A 22,545-nucleotide genomic window follows, 5' to 3' on the forward strand; every position below is an offset into this window, starting at 1 on the left:
CATAGCTCTGAGGCTGAACAGTCATGGCAGCCCAGTGGACACTGTCAGCTTCAGCTTCTATAAACCATTAGTGAACCAGGCTGAGGCATTTCAGGGAACCTCATTGATCCAGTAGCTTTGCTTCAGACAGTGGAGTAGGAATAAAGTTTCCCCTCAGAGGATTGCCTGCCACTTTTTCATATAAAGCCAAAATGCCGTTGGGGCAAGGCTGTCCTGTATTCTTGAATATACCATTTCCATTTGGCAAGCAAGGCTTTTGGGGATCCTTCTCACCTTGTTAGTTGTGGAATTTAAGTTTGACCCACCCCTAAATGGGACTATCAGGCCAGAGAGTCACTAGGCCTGCCTAGATCAAGCAGACCCATCTGGAGGCTGTTTCCCTTTGCCAAAGGCTCCACTTGGCAGAATCCTCAGTAACAAAGATTTGTGCTGTTTCCAGTACCCAGAGTCTAATTGTGTTGGGGTTCACCAGCTAGTCCTGCTGGTGGAGGTATTTAGTTTAGCCAGTAGTAGTATATCAGTGTTAATTTATGTGTTTTGACAAATGTGCTGTGGTTATGTAAATTGTTAACATAGTGGATATTGGATGAAGGATATACAGAAACTCCATACTATCTTTGCAACTTTCCTGTAAATCTAAAAGTATTTCAAATTGAAAAATTACTTTAAAAAGTACCAGATGGGGCTTCCCTGGTGGCGCAGTGGTTGAGAGTCCGCCTGCCAATGCAAGGGACACGAGTTCGTGCCCCAGTCCGGGAAGATCCCACATGCCGCAGAGTGGCTGGGCCCGTGAGCCATGGCCGCTGAGCCTGTGCTCCGCAACGGGAGAGGCCACAACAGTGAGAGGCCCGCGTACTGCAAACTTTCCCACACTCATGTGGTGCTTTAGCTATTAGTCTACTCAGTGCAGTTGCAGTGTCTTGAACATGCCTTGACTTCTCATGCTATGCCCTTTTTGTATGAAATGCTCTTATCCCACCTCTTCACATGGCAAAAATTAAAGCCAAGCTTCAAGGCTGTGCCTTGTTCTTACCTTTCCTGTTAGCTCATCATTGATGCTTCTGACTCAGTACTAGCACAGCTTTTTTTTTTTTTCGGTACACGGGCCTCTCACTGCTGTGGCCTCTCCCGTTGCGGAGCACAGGCTCAGCGGCCATGGCTCACAGGCCCATCCGCTCCGCGGCACGTGGGATCCTCCCAGACCGGGGCACAAACCCGTGTCCCCTGCATTGGCACGCGGACTCTCAACCACTGCGCCACCAGGGAAGCCCTAGCACAGCTTTTTGTATGTATTTCTGCTTAGGATGCTTCACAGGTTAACATTGTAAATGCTGGTAGTCATCTTCTAGAGTAAGAGTTGCTTGAGGATGGGAATAATACTTTATTAATCTTTTCATTTCCAGTATTTAGCTTGTTGCCCACTTCCAGTGAGTTGTACACAGTAATTGTTCAAGTAGATGTTAACTGGGTGAGTGAGTGAAAAGCCTTAGGGCCATGCTATGTATGGTTATGATAGAGCTTTCCTCTTTGTGTCACTTCAGTATTAAGTACTGTCATTAAATGGATATTTGTGATGCTTGTTTACATTTTGGAATTGTATTTAAGTATTCTCGTGTATACATTATAAAATCTTTTTCTTTCATTTATGTTTTAGGAGGGCCAAACATGTGGGCTATCACCTCTGAAGAACGGACTAAGCATGACAAGCAGTTTGATAACCTCAAACCCTCAGGAGGTTACATAACAGGTTTGTGTTTATATTTTATTTGTAAATTATGCTCCTTTTCATGTAGTATCTTATAATTAGTTTTAATTTGACTGCCATCAATTTGTATTATTTAATGATAAAATTCATATCCGAATTCTAGAATTTTTTTAAAATGTGACTTTCTTATTTTACCCGGAACCATCTTAATTTGTTGTCTTTGGATTTGGCATAATAGAAGATCTTTTCCTGATCCTAAACTTTAATTGTCCAATTTCACATTTTAACCTTATATCTGGAAAGTTTTCCATTTATTTCTCAAGGTAGTTGAGACTTTTTTCCCTAAGCAAATTTATTAATGTGTTCTTAATATGTTGTGCCAGATACTAGTATAATGATCAGTATTACTAAAACCTAGTAGAAATATATATATCAGATCAGTTTTCTTGAAAATAATCTAGAATTTTTTTTTCTGGAATCTGTTTTCCTAACATTTAGCCCTCTGTCTTTGGGAGGCTTTATAAGCATTGATTGTTGATGCTATAGCCCTTGTTTTGCAAGAAGTCCCCCAGAACCAAAAGAGGATTAATTTAGGTGTGTCTTTCAAATTTTTTTCTATAAGTGAAACTTTCTTTTCTATGCTAAAGCACCTTAGGGCTTTATTTACAGTAGTAGTAAATATAATGGCTAATATTTACCAAATCTGTACTGTATTTCAGATACTATACTAAATGTACTATCTCCTTTAACCTTCACAACAAGCCGGTGACGTTGCCCTGTCGTTGTCTGTATTTAAAGATGATAGAACTGAGACTTTGAGGTGTTCTGTAACTTGCCAAGAGATGGTTAGTGGTGATCTGGGCTTGGAAACCTTTCAGTCTGACTTTGGAGTCCATCCTCTTAAACATTATAGTTTAATGTTATTTGCACTTCAGTAATAAAAACTACCTTACCTGGTATCCGGGTTGGGATTTGATTACCCTACTTACAAGGTAATAATTTGGTCTGTTACTGTCTCATGGATGCTGGCAGAAGACCCAGAATTCCTGAGTCAGAGACCAAGGACACTCTTTCTAATGGCACAGCTGGTAGCATGAGCACCGGCATATTTCTGTCCATTTCCCTCGTCCCTTGAGTCACATAGGGGCCAGGCAGAGGGGCCAGAAGGATGCTTCACATGCAGTGGTTGTTATAGAAGAGGAACACTGGACTTCAGGGAACCCACCATTTTTCAGCAAGCAGTAAGCAAGCTTATTCTTTGTCCCAGAGGGAAACATTACCTCATCCTTCAAGACAGCTCACTGCAAACCCAACTCTGAGACATGATCCAGGTAAAGAGCAGTTAGGATCTTACGTTCTTGGCATACACAGCAGGACATATCAGACATATCAGACACCCATGAGGAGTATCTTTCCCAAACCTTGTATTTTTTTTAATTAGAGCTCTTCTAGGGAATAGTGTTTTTAACTATAAATTTTATTAGATAGGTGTATTATCAAATAAGACCCTAATTATGAGGAAAAACTAAGATGAATAATGTAATCTTTCATCACTGATTAATGCATATATAACTTCAGTTGTGACATTTTTGTTTTAAAACCTCTAAGTCTTATTAAAGTAATATAAATAATTTTTCTTTAATAATTGTAATTAGGGACTTCCTTGGTGGCACAGTGGTTAAGAATCCTCCTGCCAATGCAGGGGACACGGGTTCCAGCCCTGGTCTGGGAAGATCCCCCATGCCACGGAGCAACTAAGCCCGGGCATCACAACTACTGAGCCTCCACTCTAGAGCCCATGCTCTAGAGCCCGCGAGCCACAGTTTCTGAGCCTGTGTGCCACAATTACTGAAGCCCGCACGCCTAGAGCCCGTGTTCCGCAGTAAGAGAAGCCACCGCAATGAGAAGCCCGCGCGCCACAAAGAAGAGTAGCCCCTGCTTGCTGCAACTACAGAAAGCCCACGTGCAGCAAAGAAGACCAATGCAGCTAATCAATCAATCAACAATCAATTTATAAAAAATAATAATTGTAATTAAAATAAATCAATAACATTGTTATTATTGGCCATTATTGTTATTCAGAGGCATCAAAGTAATTCCACTTACTAATACGCTGTTTGATTTTTTTTTTTGTCTTCAGGTGATCAAGCACGTACCTTTTTCTTACAGTCAGGCCTGCCAGCTCCTGTTTTAGCTGAAATATGGTAAAATGTTTTCTTTTGTAGATGAGCTTAACTTTCTGGTAGTCTGACTTTGTTCTGTTTTTAATACTTAGTGTTAACATAAAGTTGTTTTTACTTGTAATCTGTTGTTAATAAGAGTATTTCTGGGCTTCCCTGGTGGCGCAGTGGTTGAGGGTCCGCCTGCCGATGCAGGGGACACAGGTTCGTGCCCCGGTCCGGGAGGATCCCACGTGCCGCGGAGCGGCTGGGCCCGTGAGCCATGGCTGCTGGGCCTGCGCGTCCGGAGCCTGTGCTCCGCAGCAGGAGAGGCCACAACAGTGAGAGACCCACGTACCGCAAAAAATTAAAATAAGAGTATTTCTTCAGCTTTTTAGAAAATAAATTTTATTGAGTAAATGACTAAAAATCAATTGGGGTTTTGTTCTATAGGATAAATTTCTAATTTCCTTAGAATTTCTAAGGAAAGGAAATTTCTAAGTGCTTTTCTATTAAAAAAAACACTTCTTTACAATTTGGCAAGAGTCTTGATCTTCATTCTGTTATTTTGTAGTTGTTTCATTTATTTCATCATCTATAAACCCCACATTAGCCCTCCCTTCCCTTATTCCTACCTTAAAGAAATTGTTCTTTATAATATCTAAGGTTTTGGGTTTTTAATGTATTTACAATAAACATCAACCCCTACTCCATCCTTCTTTCCATTCAGAATATCCCCATGCCTGGCAGAGTGCCAGGCACATAGCAAGCATTCAGTAAATACTTGAACAAATGAATAAATTGTTTACAGTGGTTATACTCTTGTATAATTTCTTTCCATCTGCACTGGTGGAATTCATCCCAAAGATATCTAGATACTATATAGACTGATAGTATTTTATTAGATACTATCTTTGGTCAGTGTATATTAATGTACAGGTTTTAGTGTTTTGTTATACACATACACATATTTAATTAAGTGATGATCTACATGTAAATGCTATGTCGTTGTTTCCATTTTATCATCCTCCTCAAAACTAATGTTGACCCTGAATAACAATCTGTCACCCTCCAAACTAAGTAGCAGATGCATTAGTTTGATCTGCTGTCAGGTTCTGTGAGGAGGGCCCTGTTCCATCCTGAATAAAAGAGTGACTTTGAGCTCTTAAAATCAGGGGAGCTCAATACATCAAAACAAAACAAATCTACCGCCCTCATTGTCCTTTTAGGGCTTTGTCAGACCTGAACAAGGATGGGAAGATGGATCAGCAAGAGTTCTCCATAGCTATGAAACTCATCAAACTAAAGCTTCAAGGCCAACAGTTGCCCGTGGTTCTTCCCCCTATTATGAAACAACCTCCTATGTTCTCTCCATTAATTTCTGCTCGTTTTGGTATGTGTTTATTAATTTAATTAGATGCATTTGATAGTTAAACTTGATTCCTAGGCATAATATTTGAGAATCAGAAAAGGATTTGTTGGCATAAAATGACAGTCCCCAGACTCCAAGTTAACTTTCATGTCTGAGACTAGAAATGTTAAGTTCGCTGTCATAGCTAGGGAGTCCATGTGTCCCAGTTTTCCAGGGACAGTTGTGATTATGCCTGTTGTCCTGGCATCTAGTCTGGTTAGCGTTCCCTTTCATAATTCCCAGTTGGATGATAAATTATATGATCCTGCTAGTTATAGCTGAGCCTAAATACTATTCTTAATTAGTTTCCTCTATACTCTGTATGCATAACAAAACTGTGAACAATTTAAACTCGAAATGGTTTCATTTGGGGGGTAATTTAAAGTTATACATAAGTAGAAATTTCTTTAATTTAAAGGTTAATTAGCCAGCTAAATTTAGGGCTAAAAGTTGGAGACTTCGTGCTATTTAATTTGCATATTCATCAGAGGTAACTAGTTTTCCATTAATTTTGATTAGCCATTTTCCTATTATTTGTGAGAAGCACTCATTGGAACAGAACATTCAATTAGATATGTCTATGTATCAGAAACATGTTCTTCCACTCTAGATGTTAGACCTTAAAATACTAAGTTCTTTCACTATTGCAGTGAATTCTAGAGATAACATCAAATCCTTGTGTAACCGTATTTATATAGTGTACTTCATATTCTGCAGTTAGTAAACAAATGAGTCATCACTTTGTTCCTTTTAAAGAATTGTCCTTGAATCCATATGTATTGTGTTACATATAAGAAAAGTGAAACGTGGCATGCTTCCTTCTTGCACATAGTGTGTGTGCATAAATGGTTCTCTTAAAGTATGCAGTATTTAGAACATCCTTTACAGGGGAGGGGAGAGTTTGGGGAGTGAGTGTGTGTGTGTGTGTGTGTGTGTGTGTGTGTGTGTGTGAACTCAACAGCACTGTATTTATTATCCCTACACAAAACCCCACATTTGATCAGGTAATACATTCTCTCATTGAGGATACTAATATTTAGTTGGAAAAGGCTCTTTAGTTTTATTCATGATACTAGAAGAGAATTTTTAACTCCTTAGTAGGCATTCGCTTAGTTCACACAGGTCAGAATATTGATATTAAAAGCAGTAGCTTACCTCCTGCACTGCACTGGGTCCAAGCTGCTTTAGTGAACTTTTTAAAACTAGTTTGCCAACAGTGTTTCTGTAACATAGCAGTTGCTCACTGTACTGTGAACTTGTTTTCTGTCATGTGTTTTATAATTGGTTTAGCAGCACTGGGGAATGTGTTCTGTTTTGTCCTTAGGAATGGGAAGCATGCCCAATCTGTCCCTTCCTCAGTCATTGCCTCCGGTCGCACACATAGCAACTCCCTTGTCCTCTGCGACTTCAGGGACCACCCGTCCTCCCCTAATGATGCCTGCCCCCCTAGTGCCTTCTGTTAGCACTTCATCATTACCAAATGGAACCGCCAGTCTCATTCAGCCTTTATCCATTCCTTATTCTTCTTCAAGTAAGTGCTTTGTTTCTGATGACTCGGTATTTTATTATGAAGAAACTTATATTTGCATCCCAATAGATAGATTTCCTTCATACTTTGTGAAATTGTTTGGTATGAACCTTTTTCTTTTCTCGTTTTTTTTAGCATTGCCTCATACGTCGTCTTACAGTCTGATGATGGGAGGATTTGGTGGTGCTAGTATACAGAAAGCCCAGTCTCTGATTGATTTAGGATCCAGTAGGTATGAATACTTAAAACTTCCAACTTTTTAGGCTTTCAATAAGGAGTATTTAACAAAAGACTTTTTTTTTTTTTAAAGCTCTGAGCTTATCCAGGTTTTACTTTATAGTGGCCAAATGTAAACACTTGGTAAATTTACTATTTGTAATTCACATAAAATAATTTTATTTAAGAATTATTAACTGTCTGTGGTATTTTACTTTTGAAAAATATATCTTACGTAAACTAAAAATATTCTGTATTTTTAATCAATTTTTTGCACAAAGCTACATTTTTCTTTCAAAAATATTTCTCAAAACATCTCATAATCATTGTACATTATTATTTCTCGCGCAAAAGCTGCTGATTGAGTATCTTTAAAATTTCAGAAAGCACAAAAGCATCAATGTTCATTCATCACCACTCGTATAAATCACAATAATACTCTTTAAAGCAATGACCCAGAAGAACAATGTCTGCATCCTTGTTTAAACACTCACTGATTGTGTGACCTTGTTTTTCTCAACATCACTGAGCCATAGTTTGTCCATCTAAAGGATGGAGACAGTAATACTTTTTAAGTTTGTCATGAGGATTAGAAATAATATTTGTGAAAACCCTAGCACAATGTGGGGCCTGGCACATAGTAGGTTCTTGGTATATGGTAGTTTTGTACTTCATATGGTATTTGCTTTCCTAAGAATAATGATAATTGATTGAATTTTTTCAGTATCAAGTATAAAAGTAATTACTGTTATATTATAGAAGGTATGATTCTTATTGTCTCTGACTTAACTAAACGTATTTGATTTAGTAACAAAAATTTTAAATAAATTTTGTTACAGCTCAACTTCCTCAACTGCTTCCCTCTCAGGGAACTCACCCAAGACTGGGACCTCAGAGTGGGCAGTTCCTCAGCCTTCAAGATTAAAATATCGGCAAAAATTTAATAGTCTTGACAAAAGCATGAGTGGATACCTCTCAGGTAAGTGGCATACGGTGCTTAAGAATGTGAGAGAGTTATGATTTTATATGGACTTTTATTAAAGAAATTTTATTTGAAGTTGTATTTTGTAGCTCATTTAAAATTTTAACATCCAAAAAATTTAGCAGGCATTTGATAAATACAAATAATGTTTAAGTTGTGTAAGAGTTCAAAGTTCTTACAATCAAGTTGAGCACACCCAGCTTTTTGGAAAGAAGACCTCTCCCTTGAGAAGGTCAAACCTCATCCTCCAATGCAGTGAATGGAGAACTTCATGTGATAAGAGAGTATAGCACTAAGCTTCAGCTCAGTTTCCCTGAGAGTCTCCTTCCTCATTGGTTCTTTCTCTGCTTGTCCTTCCGAACACCTCATGTGAGCATTGTTCCCCTTTAAAGCTCCAACCCAAATGTAGCCATAAAACCTGACCTGAGATCCCCATAGAACATTTGAGTCCATGCTAGAACAAACATCCAAACTTCACTAATTGAGGATAGTGAAGGGGGACATAAACAGAGGGTAATAGGCAAGTAGAATTCCCATCTTCTAACTTTTGCCTCTCTCTTCACTTAACAACGAATTATAGTTTAGACAGAGTAAAATGAGTGTTTAAAAATAATAGAGCTTTAAAGTGCTAGGGAACATAGAATAGGAGATATTAATACTGAAGAAATAAGATAAAACATCTTTTAGGAAGGGAGCATTGAAGCCCTATCATGAAAGAAAAAAGTTAGGATTCAGATAGAGATTGAAGGTGAGGGCATTTGAGGGTGACAAGGAAGAAATCCTAAGAGCAAAAAGTACACGACATGTTTGGAGGATGAAAAGCAGTATATGAAATAGGAGTATGGGGTCTCTAGTTGTGCACTGGGGCAAGGGAGCAATAAAACTTTTGGAATTGATTGGAAAAGCTAATACGCAATATGCAATATTTTCTTTAAAGATACATATCTATGTGGTAAAATCTTTAAAAAAAACGAGAATTATACACAAAAAAATCAGTATAGTAGTTGCCTTTTCTGTGGGAGGCATGGAGATAAAATCAGGGAACACAGATAGCTTCAAAGAATTTAGTAATGATCTAGTTCTTAAGTTGTATAGTAGTTTAATGGGTGACTTTTATTAGTATACTTCATAACTTACAACTATACTATATATGTATCAAATATTATATAAGAACTATAAATTTCTGTAACTTTGTTAAATTATGTGGAACTATACTATATTTTTAAGTAATCTTTTTTTTTTTTTGGGATTTAACATCTCTGAAATTGGGATGTGTATTATCATCAGTGGTATCTTACCATTGTGTCATGTTTTTTTTTTTTTTGGCAGTGATTTTTCCTTCTTAGTGTTACTTAAAATAATGGGGTATCTTATAATCAATGGCATCTTAGATTCTGTGAAATTATATTCTAACTATAGTATTTAAGATTAACATAAAGTAAAAAAAAAGATTAACATAAAGTCAGACAATTCTCATATTTGAAAAAATGAACTTCTTTGGGCCCTGCATTTTGCATTGAAGAAGTTTCTTTTTTCAGATTAACAGAAGTGGACTAAAAAGACATGTACAGAAGTGTTCATGGCAGCTTCATTCACAACATCCAAAAAATAAGTAGCCTAAATGTCCATCGACAGGAGATTGGATACATAAATTGTGGTGTATTTCTTTAGCAGAATACCTTGCAGCAATAAAAATGAATGAACTGATACATGCAACAACTTGGATCATTTCACAGATGTTGCATGAGTCAAAGAAGTCTGGCACAAAAGATCCATAATATTTAATCCATTTATATGAAGTTGAAGAACAGGAAGCTGAATTGATGGTGATAAAAATCAGAATAGTGTAGTTACTCTGTTGGACAAGGGACCATGTTAGAACCTTCCGGGGTGCTGGAAACATTCTGTATCTTGAGGTGGGTGTTAGTTGCATGTGTGCATACTCATGTAAAAATCCACTGATAAGTACACCTAAAATTAGTACCCTTTGTGTATGTACTGCAAACATAGAGTATAAACAAAAGTGGGTTTGTGTTGCAGTATGAAGGGTAGTGGGGAGCCAACTGTGAGGAAATGTTCCCTTAATGTTACTTTATTTGTATGTGACACATTGCATGAAGGGCGTGTATTGTGTTTTCAGAAAATGTTGTTATTCTTAGACTTACAAGAGTAAAGCTATATATCGGTAGTTAAGGGAAGGATTGATTTTCTTTGAAAGAAGAAGTTGTCTCTGGTGTCTTGAAACTGAACATGAGCCCCACGTATATGAGGACAGGGCTAACCTAGACTTATGTGGTATGCTTTGTTCAGTGAATGTAGCAGTTAGTGGTCTAATTTTTCCCTCTTGTTCTTCCTCCTCTCTTCCCCATAAACCCTCAGTCATGATTTATTTAGATTGATTCATTGACTCAAATATTTCCTGAGTCACATATCTTCTGGGCACTCAGTATGACACTGGAATGCAGACAAGAAGACATGTCCCATGTCTTTAAAGAGCCCATAGTATAGGTCACATAATCTCAGTGAATGGTGGTTTAAAAGTGCTGTGATTAATACGGATGAGAAAGTGACTAATGCTGAGGATGTAAGAGAGCGTTTCACAGGAGAGGTGTCATTTGAGCTGGATCTTAGAGGATAAATAGACTGCCTGGTAGAGAGTCGGGGGACTAGCATTTTACGCGCAGGAAATAGGATATCCAAAGTGTTGGCAGACCAGTAGTGTGCATGCTCGAGTGAGCTTCCTTAGTGCAGCTTCCTCTGCTGCCTCTCTTTGGCCTCTGTATTACTCACATGGCCTGCACACATTTAAGCCTTCCGCCAGTGCACTTTTAACCATTGCATTCCCTCCCTTCTTCCTGTTGTTTGCTCTGTTGCCTAGTGCGAGGGGTCTGCTTTGTTATCTTTGTCCAAGAGCTGAAACTTTAGTTATAGAACCTTTCTTGGTTTGAAATAGCCTGCCATTTTTTTATTGGAAGAATCCTCTTTTTAACATAAAAACCTCCTCAAAGCTTACTTTTTATATGAAATCTATTGAGAAGTATTAATTGAGTGAGGCTGTGAGCTATTTCCAGTGTGTTTCCTTTATGTAATTTCTATTAAGTGGCCAGATTAAAAAAAGAATGGAAAAGATTTTAAAATTATATAATATAAACATTTGATTGCTTGTTATAATATGTGGTATATTTGAGGTTGTTCCATATAGAATATGTAGCTTTGGTTATCCAGATCTCTGTGTTCAAAGCTCAGTGAAGCAGTGGGTTTAACGGCATCGCTGCTGGCTTTGTAGTGCAAGTTGTTGCTGAGGAAGAACTGGCAGTTGTATCTCTTCTGTGCAGAGTTGTTTCGAGAGTCCTTGACTCAGGCTAAACGCAGGGTAGGGCTGACTCTTCTGGCACTTGTGGCTTAGGCATCTGAGAGTGGGAGGTGTTGCACCTGCTTTATTGACTAGGTGACCTTCCCTAGAGAAGCCTCAGGCTTCATCATGGTCAGAAAGCCACAGACAAGCTCACCAGGAGTGAACGCTCCTCTGAAGCAGAGAGGGATTTTCTGTTCTGGGATATATTCATTGAAGATTAGGAGCCTGTTACAGAGACATATTTTTGTTTTCTCACACTGAGGGAGAGAAAAGAAGTTGAACAGTTTACCATACATAGTAAGCATTCAATGAGTGTTAGCTATTGTTATTATCAGTTGCTATCACATAAGTAAGCCCCCATTGCACCTTAGATAGAGGATAATTTTGGATTACAATTTTCTTCATTACTTTAGCAAATATTTATTAAGCATCTATTTACTAGGTGTGGGGTATACGTTAGTGGATAAAACAGTCAAGGCTTTTGTCTTCATAGAACTTAGCATAATAAGGGAAATAGACAAACAGGTAAACAAGCAAATGTTACATTACAAATTGTGATATGAGATATAAAGGATAAAAGCAGGAAATGTATTGAATGGTAGGGTGGACAGAGAAGGCCTTTCTGAGAAGGTGACATTAGATATCGACTTCACAGGTGAGATGGACCTAGACATGCAATGATGTAGAACTGTAGGACTTGATGTTGGATATGGGTGTACAGGAGAGGGAGGGCTCAGGGGGGACTTTCTGATTTCTGGCTTGAGCCACTGGATGGATTGTGATACCATTCATAGAGAAGGGAGGACTGAGGAAGAATGATTTGGGTGAAGATTAGGAAGAGGGGCCTGGATGGGGATTGAAAGAGTAGTTTTATATGTATTTGGTTTGATATGCTTATAAAATACATACATTGATTTTTCAGTTGGATATAGAAGTCTAAACTTAGAGGAGAGGTTTGGGCTGTGGATGTACATTTGGGAATCCTCAGCCTCTAGGTGCTGCTTAAAGTCATAGAAATGGATATGAATGCACAGAGAGAAAAGAGTGCCCAGGATAGATCCGTGAAGAATGCCAGCATTTACAGGTCATTTAGAAGAGGAAGAGTAGAGACAAAGGAATGATCAGAGAGATAAGAGAATATCTGAAAATGCTTAAGGAAGCTGTGCTTTGAGAGCTTGGCCTCTAATACTCTGTGTCGCTGGCTTAGTCCTTCGTGTCAGTCACTTGTGTGTACCATTATCTTCTGAAAGGACACGGGAGCACTTGATTCTACTAACTGTAGACTTTAAACTCCTTGATCCAGGGAATGTGTTTGTTTTGATGACTACTGAATGCTCAGTGTCTGGTGCATGGTAAAAGCCGATGCTATCCCAGGGTAGCAGCAGTGTTATTTCAAGGGTACAGCTACTTAAGTTTGCATGACTTTAAGAGGCTAAAGAATTTTTTTATGCTTTTTCTCACACAATCAGGTTTTCAAGCTAGAAATGCCCTTCTTCAGTCAAACCTTTCTCAAACTCAGCTAGCTACTATTTGGTGAGTTTGCCCGTTGATTATGATTTTTAACTATACATTTTCTGTTATACTGTTTCTGTAAAAGTTTGTGACTCAGAAGCATTCCATAAAAGCGGCCATGTGAAATTAATGCAAACCTGTAAGCTAATGAAATTGCTTTGTAAAATGTTATCCTCAAGAATTTGGCATTTAATTATTTTACAAGTAAAACTTGTTTGCTTTTATATAATGCCTTCTATGGAGAATTAGAGAATATCTCATTTTTAATGTGGAGCTAAATGTGATTTGATGGGTGAATTAACCATGTACCAAGACAAGCCACCTTTTCAGAAGGAATATTTCCCTTTCCATTTCAACGTTTCTTCCCTCTCTTTTGTGATATGAAAATTAAGGGTAAAAATTAGCTCACTTTCTGTGTGTATTTACTTTTCACTAAAATGTGTTAACCCAGCTGTTCTACTGTCATTATTCTTGTTTTAAAAATAAAAAATTGAACTCTTCTGAAAATATTTTACTCTAAATAGACTTTCTTAGTTGTGAATTTTCATATTTTCTTTAGGACTCTGGCTGACATTGATGGTGATGGGCAGCTAAAAGCTGAGGAGTTTATCCTTGCAATGCACCTCACTGATATGGCCAAAGCTGGACAGCCATTGCCACTGACTTTACCTCCGGAGCTTGTCCCTCCGTCTTTTAGGTGAGTGCCTCTGTAGATGAAGGGGTGTTGTTTCGATCATGTTTGGCAGACATGATTATTACTTTGGGATTTCCTGAGGCCTCTGCTCTAGTTTCATGGAAAATCGAACATTTACATTGCCATTTGATTTTGGTATTTAATGAGTTACACTGAGAAGAGAGTAGATATTAGAAGTAGGTGTGTATTTTCACCACATCATAGATAAGGAAACTGATGTGTAAAGAGATTAAGAATAAATTTACCCAAGAATAGCAATTGGCTGAACCATGATTTGAATCCACATCTCTCTGGCTTGATAATCCATATACTGCTGTACAGTGTAACTATAGACCACACTATATTTTAAATACCTTTAATTACATTCTAAATATTAAATTGCTCTAGTCAGTGGTAGTCTATATAGTCTGGTCTAAAAATTCTCAGATCTCATGATGCTAAATTTATTTGTTGTTTGCTTTTCTTAGAGGAGGAAAGCAAATTGATTCCATTAATGGAACTCTGCCTTCATATCAGAAAATACAAGAAGAGGAACCTCAGAAAAAATTACCAGGTAGCATCGAGTGTCCAAGTTGTATATTTATTGTGAATTCTCTTAAATTTTACCATGAAATATAAATGAATATTTAGAATTTTTAAATTCTTAATATTTTTTATGCTGTACGAGACACTATTTGATGAATGAGATGGATTTCAACATCAGTAAAATTAAGATAGTCAAAACTGAGAGGAAGAGACAGGTATGTATATTTGGCAAGAGTGTATGTATTAGGTGTCCTAGTTAAAGTGTTTCTCCCACTTTTGGAAAAATCATTATAGCAAGCTTTGTAACGAAATCTTGAGCTTTAAAAAAAGTTTAAATACTGGTTGAAAAAGTACATGTGTAGGTATTTTAAAATATTAAAAAGTTAATGACATATACCAAATATAACAAATATATAGCCATACAACTTTGGTTATCCTTGAAGAAAATGCTGAGGAAAAAATTGAAAAGCATTTTCATTGGCAGGAATAGTAAAATTATTTTTCTCTTGGATGGACTCAAACTTAGAGATTTGTTTTCCAAAAATGAATATTCTTATAAGAAAGTAAATATTTTACTATTTACATTTGAGTTAAAATTATCCTTCGGAGAAGTATCCACAGAGAAATAGCAGTCACGTGATCACGAGGCATGAGGACGTTGAAACTAGATTACAGGTTCATTAGGCTTGATGTTGAAGAATGCTTACAATATACCTTATCTAGTTACGTTCGAGGACAAGCGGAAAGCCAACTATGAGCGGGGGAACATGGAACTGGAGAAGCGACGCCAGGCCATGATGGAGCAGCAGCAGAGGGAGGCAGAGCGCAAAGCCCAGAAGGAAAAGGAAGAGTGGGAACGGAAACAGAGAGAGTTACAAGAGCAAGAATGGAAGAAGCAACTGGAATTAGAAAAACGCTTGGAGAAGCAGAGGGAATTGGAGAGACAACGGGAGGAAGAAAGGAGAAAAGAGATAGAAAGACGAGAGGTTATTTTTTTAAGTTATTTTATTTCCCAGGAAAATCGTTTCATTTAGTAAGTGGCTACATTTCATTTGATAAAAAATGGTAATTTTTGTTGTGCTTTTTCTCAGCATCATTCGTTCATTCTTACCCTGTACGAATCTGAATCTTCCTTCTCCTGTGGAGAGATAGAGGGTCCTTGCTTGTGAGGGGTTTCAGGGCTGGCAGCTGGTAGAGAAAGCATGTCTGCAGGTGATACCTCAATCAGTGCAAGACTGGTTGCAAAGCTGAGTTGAGTGAGGAGCCAGAGGAAGAAGTCAGTGTGATCAGGTCCTTAAACGAAAGTAAGCTTAGGATCCAGAGTGAAAGGCCAAGTAATTGGAGAGGCAGAAAGAAGAGAGTGGGGAGTTGAAGGCCATGAGAGGGATCACGAGGGTGGGCTTGCACAGGTCTTTGGGAAAACTGGTGCTGTGTGGGGTCCCTGGGAGGCCTGGTTGTGTTTTCAAGGGCTGTGCGTGGACCACAGTAAATTACAGTGGCACTGAAATAAGGTAAATAAAATATTTTTCTTCCCTGATGACAGAATAAAGGTACAGTTATTCCTACTAACATTTGCATTTATGAAGTCATCCCTTTTTTTTTTTTTTTTTGCGGTACGAGGGCCTCTCACTGTTGTGGCCTCTCCCGTTGCGGAGCACAGGCTTCGGACGCACAGGCTCAGCAGCCATGGCTCACAGGCCCAGCTGCTCCGCAGTATGTGGGATCTTCCCGGACCGGGGCATGAACCCGTGTCCCCCTGCATCGGCAGGCGGACTCTCAACCACTGCGCCACCAGGGAAGCCCTGAAGTCATCCTTTCGTTTATTAAGGGAAAAGTAACTGCAGCAAGAGGATGGCCCTATGAAGCAATCAGAAAATCTGGTGGATGAATTTGCTTTTGTGGAAGTCTTTAGATTAGGCCCATTGATAAAACTAGGTTTGCCCAGTTACCCTTAGAAACTCAAGCCCACTCAGTGCTAAATGCTGCCTGATCTTTACTTTGTCATTCCATCAGTTTTTGAATGAGGCAAAATTGTTAATTTAAAAATTAACTTTAATTCATTATTTTCAGGCAGCAAAACAAGAACTTGAAAGACAACGTCGTTTAGAATGGGAGAGAATTCGTAGACAGGAGCTTCTCAATCGAAGGAATAGAGAACAGGAAGAAATTGTCAGGTTAAACTCTAAAAAGAAAAGCCTTCATCTCGAGTTGGAAGCACTGGTATGGCTATAGGTTTAAGTGAAATTTATCTGAATGATGCTTAGAGTTACCTGTTGAAAAATATTATTGTTTTTTTAATCTACCTCATGAATGTGTTATGTTTTAATGTAATTAAATAGTCATATTTTCATATGTGCTTTTTAACAGTTTAGACAGTATAGGTTACTAAAAAAGGATAGTGACTCGAAATGCTGAGAATTATGTTGTGGTCTTAGTTCAGATGTGGATAAACAAGGTACTCTTGGGCATGGCCTCTGGAAGGTGGTCTGCAGAGGAATAACCAGAAGGAGGAGAGGAGAGCCTAGGCGCTAGGACAGCGTCTCCTCTCCCCACTTCTTCGTCCCACATTTCACAACAGAGAATCGCCACATTTATCTGCTGTACTTTTATTGGAGTTTTATCTAAAATTTGCTTGGAAAAAGGGATTTTACTGCTAAAAAGAAAAAATGACTGGAAACTGCTGACCTAAATGATCTCTTAGGATTCCTTTCAGTTCTAAAAGACTATGTTTGTTAACAAATATTGGCCATTATGCTTCTCAGTTTTTACACATCAGATGTCAGAGTATCTGTTAAAAGACTTTACTTGAAATGCAAAGTGAGAAGATAGAAAGGGTCTGAGTAAGGCATATTATTCTACTACGACCCTGTAATCCCATAAGCCTGACCTGATTATACAGTAAGGTTTTGCAAAAAATGCATGTGTAGCTATGTAGTAGAGCCATATTTACATCTTGTTTAATTGTAGTCTAATGTTTTATTTGGTTGATGAATTGAATTACATTTTCTTAAAAAATCACAATATCTTTCATCAGAAAGGTACTATTTTATGCCTTCAAATGAATAGGAAAGCATACCACAGTTGTTAATCATGCCATAGTACTACAAAACAGTCCTAAAAACTTTAACTGCTTTGTGTAGCTACTTGGGTATCTGTCTGAACCGTTATCTTGACTGTGTGTTTTTCCTTAAAAATACAATGGGAGGAAACCTTTTGATTGTTTTCCCCCCAAGAACTGGGGTAACACACCAAGCAGTAGCATAGATTAATGTGTAGAGTCTGGAAAGGTCCAGGGCCTATACTTATATTTGCTGAAGATAATAACATGATCTCCAGGGTGGACACAGCATATTCCCTTCAGCGTGTATTTCTCAAATATGAAACATACTTTTCAGTAAAAACTTTCATTATTGGTGATTTTTAACCAGGAGCCTCATTTTTCCTCACCCTACTTTATTTGCTAAGGCTGCCATAACAAAATACCACAGACCAGGTGGCAATTTTTATCACAGTTCTGGAGGCTGGAAGTCCAAGATCAAGGTGTCAGCATGTTCGATTTCTTCTAAGGCTTCTCTCCTTGGCTTGCTGATGGATGCCTTTTGCCGTGTCCTCATGTGGTCTTTTCTCTGCCTGTGCATCTCTGCTGTCTCTATTGTGTCTAAATGTTCTCTTCTTATAAGGACACCAGTCAGATTGGAGTAGGGCCCACCCATAAGACTTCATTTAATCTTAATTACCTCTTTAAACGTCCTATCTCCAAATGCAGTCATATTCTGAGGTTACTGAGGGTTAGGACTTCAACATATAAATTGTGGAGGACACAGTTCAGCTCATAACACCTCACCCTTCTTATTAGCTTCCATTGAGAATCCTGCTGTTTTTTGTTCTGTTTTTTTTTTTTTTTTTTTCTCAGAACAAGGGGAAAGGAATATTGGTATAGGAGAAAGTAGTGTGGCCCCAAAAGGCCCTCCTGTACACTGCTTAATTAGAAGAATTAGATGGCAGCATTGAGGATAGAAATAGAAGTTCAGAGAATGTAATGCTAATTGTCATATGCACACACTTATTCCTCCAAATTATTCTAAGAGATTGTTTATATTTTAAAATTATGAATTAGTGCCTAAATGCTGAGTTGAGAAAAAAATTCAGTGTGTTATGTTTGTGCTTTCTCATCTTAACATAATAGGCTCTTACACTCACAGTGGTACATTTCCTGCTAATAACTCTCTTGAGTTAACTTGGTTTTAGACATTTATCTTAGACTGAGTATAAATGATAAATGACATTTAAAATTTAAATAAAAATATTGTTCTCTTGATAAGAACATTTCCTATTAGCATTTTATGTTACCATATGTTTCTCTTCCTATAGAATGGCAAACATCAGCAGATCTCAAGCAGACTTCAAGACGTCCGACTCAGGAAGCAAACTCAAAAGACTGAGCTGGAAGTTCTGGATAAGCAGTGTGATCTGGAAATTATGGAAATCAGGCAGCTTCAACAGGAACTTCAGGTAAGTCCTTAGCTGCTGAATTGTCCTTAAACATGAGCAGTTATTAATAATTCTTCCTAATAAAGTGTTTTTCACTTTTGGGGTCATGAACCCCTTTGAGCCTCTGATAGACATCCTTCCTAAAGGCATGTAGATATACACAATCTTGTATAATATCAGGAATCTCATGGACTCCCTAAAACTGTGCTTAACATCTGGTTAAATTCTGCTTAATATTTATACAATATCTGGGCATTTACCACTTTGAGTTTTAAGTCTTTAGTAAATAAATACATCATTTAATTCCATTTTAGTTTATCCATAAGTTGTAAGCAATTTACATATTATTCTATGTATTATTCCTATACTAAGTTTCAAGAGTGATTAAATCATGTTTTAACATTTTCAGAAAATTCTTAGACAACATTACAGAGTTTCTTTTTCTTTTTATAAGGAATATCAAAATAAGCTTATCTATTTGGTGCCAGAGAAGCAATTATTAAATGAAAGAATTAAAAATATGCAGCTCAGTAACACACCTGGTAAGTCTCTAAGGTTTGTTTTGCCTCTTTTATTCTTTTCTGAATGTATCAGTTATATTCTGTTACGTTTTAAAATAGCATTATTCTGTTATAAATAACATTTTTTGTCTATAGTTAAAAATTTTTAAACAATGTGAAAAATATTACCTCATGTTGGAGCATTTTTAGCAATAAAATGTAAATAGAAATAAAATAACAATTGTGGTTTGACTTCCTGTCTTGATACCATTTTTATTTATATATTTCAAATACCAATCAAATAAAATGTTACATTACAGTTAAACAAGACCTCAGTTTGGCTTGAACACGAGGCTATATGTGCATTTTGGCAAAATCCTGCACTGATAGTAAAGAACTGTTCATGAGGAGACTTTTCTATGGAGCCAAACCTGTTGGGATTCTAGGGTGATAGTGTACAGCAGTGATAGGCCTAAGCAGACTGGTATGCTCTTCCCAGACCTTTTTTATCATCTAACTTTGTGATTCATGTAAGGAATTTTACCACCTTGGCCCTCTGACATCTGTGGAACAAAATATTCCAGTGTAATTTATGAGAATATAACATTTCTCTTGATTCAAGTCTCAACCAGGAAACTGAAGGAAAAAAAAAATCTCTACATTGGATAGCATGCCAATAACAATGTAGCAGAAGAAAGATTTATTTAAAGAAAAGTAACTCTGCAAATGTGTTAGAACTAGCTAGAGTATCCTAAATGTCTCCCACTGAGTATCTGTCAGTTTTTTCATTCTAGGGCTCTTTATTACACTTTTGTTTTTTTAGGCAGGCCAATAAATAGGTTCATCCCTCTTCTTTGCCCAAATTCTGAACAAATTAAGAAATAAGGCAAAGGAGCAAGACATGAGAGACCAGAATATCACCTCATTATTAATAAAGCTGATGTTAGACAGCATGGCTTACCTGTGAGCAGTACAGCTGCCCCGTAAGACACTGGGTGCATGAACAAAAAAGAATGCAGATTCCTGTAGGCAGTTCAACCTCAAGAAAGCAAGGAATAGGAAAGGTATAGGGCTGTGTACACCCGGGTCCTTATCTTGATCTCACTAAGTATTTAAGAGTTAGAAAGAAGCTGGGACTTGTTCTAGTAAAGGTCCCTTTACATCGAAGGAATACCAGGAATAGAAAATTTGATCTTGTGAACTTCTCTTATTATGTCTCCCACCTTCCACTGATGTCTCGTCTCAGACAATCTTCCTTGCACAGGGTGCTTTTCTTGGCCGTTCGAAGTGTATCAGCTCCTACCTTACCCCTCACGGGCATTCCAGAAGCAGGATAAGGCAGCACTCCTGATCTGTGCAGGGTAGAAAGTATATTGTCATCTTCATTGTTAGTATTTGGATTGTGAAGAGAATGTAGGATATGTCTTATTAGGGGCCTGGTAGAGCTACTCTTTCTCTGTGGAATGTGATCCAGTTTAGCTTTTATAAATTTATTAATCTTTGCTGTAGTCCAGTTTAGAATAGGAAGCTTTTATTTGGAGTTTGCAAAGTACCCAGTATCCCTTAGATTCCTCTGTCCATAATAGTAACCATTTAAGATTTTCAGCCCTGTGCTAAGCACCATGCTAGGCAGTTTTCATGCATTATTTCCTTTCATCTTTACAACAACCCTGTAAAGTAGTCGTTGTTATTTCCATTGTGCAGCTTGGAAAAACTGAGGTTCACAGAGAATAAGTAATTACCCAAGATCACGTAATAGTAGGTCTCAAATTCTTGTGTGTCTGACTCCTAAAGCCCACCACACTACCATGTTGCCTCTTTCAGTTACCTAACACAGTGCTCATAGATGTGATATGATCACATTCAATATGAAAACATCCATTATTACTGATGCTCATTTTGAATACTAAGAATGAATATTTTTTTACTGTTATTTTTCCCATTGCTTGTCTCCCACCTTGACTAGAATAGGACCCATGCCTTATCCTTCACTTTTACCTACCATTGACAAAGTGCAAGGCCTTGCATATGGCAGATTTGTAATTTAATGATTAAATATTTATTGAAATACTGGAAAACTGTTAGAATTATAAGACAATTTAACAAGGTGCCTGGATACAAAATCAGCATATAAAAATCAGCAACTTTACTGTATATCAAAAGTATTTATTTAGAATATAAGGGGGGAAAAGGTCTCATTCACATCAGCATTCTCATTGTTAAATGAACAAAGAAGAAATGCACAGCCATAAAACTTTACTGATTGACATAAAAGATTCCTGGATAAGTAGATACATATTATATTCCTGAATGAACTTGCTCAATATTTTAAAGATGTTATTTAGTTCTCTACTAATTCATCCATATATTCAGTTTTATTCAGGTTTCCTTAAATGAAAATTGACAGATAATTCACAAATTAACCTAGAAGAGAAAATACACAACATGAGCCAAGACTTAAAAAGAAAAAACATTGGTGGGGGGAGGAGTCTAGCCCTATCATATACCGAAACATGAGTTATGAAAAGGTATAGTACCTAAAATAATGTATTATTGATCCAAAGTAGAAACAGAACACTGGAACTAAATAGAGAGTCTAGAGACAAGCATGCATGTGTGTGTGTATATATATATATATATATATATATATATATATATGGCAATTTAGGATTAGATAAAGTTGGCATTTAACATCAGTGGGGAAGGGATGGGCTTTTGATAGTTACTATCTCTTCATTAAGTGATTTGAGGGATAGTTGAAAGGGGGGTGAAGAAGCTCTTTACCTCACTCTATGCAGATATAAATTCTAGGTAAAGTGGGAGGCTAAACATAAAATATAACTCTAGAAAAAAATATTACAGAAGAAAACATTTTTATAATTTTGGTGTCAGAAAAGTCTCTTCAAACAATACATAGAGCTATGAAGGAAAATAGTTTTTGATGAAATAAAAATGAAAAACTTTTTCATGATGAAAGATGTCATAAACAGTAAAAAAAAAAATTGAAATATGTATGATACCACAAGAATTTAGAGCTTCTACAAATCAGAAACTAAGACAAGCCAATAGGAGGAAAAAGCCAGCAAAGGTTGAGATGAGACAATTCAAGATGATGGCTCATAAATGTAAGTAGATGGCCATATAAATAGATGTTTATCTAATTTCAGTAGTTGTCAAGAAAATACAAATTAAAGTGACAATAAGAATTTTTTTGCCAGTTAGCAAAAATGAAAAATGAGTGACAATCATTCAAAATTTATCTCCAATCTCCAGTCTCCAAAATTTACAAGCAGCTCCTGCAGCTCAATATCAAAAAAACAAACAACCCAATCCAAAAATGGGCAGAAGACCTAAACAGACATTTCTCCAAAGAAGACATACAGATTGCCAACAAACACATGAAAAGATGCTCAACATCACTAATATTAGAGAAATGCAAATCAAAACTACAATGAGGTATCACCTCA

At 37.3% G+C, this 22,545-nt stretch overlaps 1 protein-coding gene across 12 annotated transcripts in view; it reads left to right on the forward strand.

The window, feature by feature from the left end:
* Window positions 1-22,545, forward strand: part of ITSN2 (intersectin 2) — a 158,936-nt gene that overhangs the window by 44,076 nt on the left and 92,315 nt on the right. For all 12 annotated transcript variants that reach the window (XM_030858252.3, XM_060309812.2, XM_060309823.2 and 9 more), the window contains 13 exons: window positions 1,655-1,747; window positions 3,846-3,909; window positions 5,094-5,257; window positions 6,600-6,806; window positions 6,939-7,035; window positions 7,859-7,998; window positions 12,826-12,889; window positions 13,428-13,565; window positions 14,030-14,115; window positions 14,811-15,073; window positions 16,158-16,307; window positions 18,459-18,599; window positions 19,033-19,120. In XM_030858252.3, the coding sequence (XP_030714112.1) occupies window positions 1,655-1,747; window positions 3,846-3,909; window positions 5,094-5,257; window positions 6,600-6,806; window positions 6,939-7,035; window positions 7,859-7,998; window positions 12,826-12,889; window positions 13,428-13,565; window positions 14,030-14,115; window positions 14,811-15,073; window positions 16,158-16,307; window positions 18,459-18,599; window positions 19,033-19,120 (1,695 nt within the window). The remainder of the gene's footprint in view (window positions 1-1,654; window positions 1,748-3,845; window positions 3,910-5,093; window positions 5,258-6,599; window positions 6,807-6,938; window positions 7,036-7,858; window positions 7,999-12,825; window positions 12,890-13,427; window positions 13,566-14,029; window positions 14,116-14,810; window positions 15,074-16,157; window positions 16,308-18,458; window positions 18,600-19,032; window positions 19,121-22,545) is intronic.

This window comes from Globicephala melas, chromosome 12, assembly GCF_963455315.2.
Source record: "Globicephala melas chromosome 12, mGloMel1.2, whole genome shotgun sequence".
Classification (NCBI taxonomy): domain Eukaryota; kingdom Metazoa; phylum Chordata; class Mammalia; order Artiodactyla; family Delphinidae; genus Globicephala; species Globicephala melas.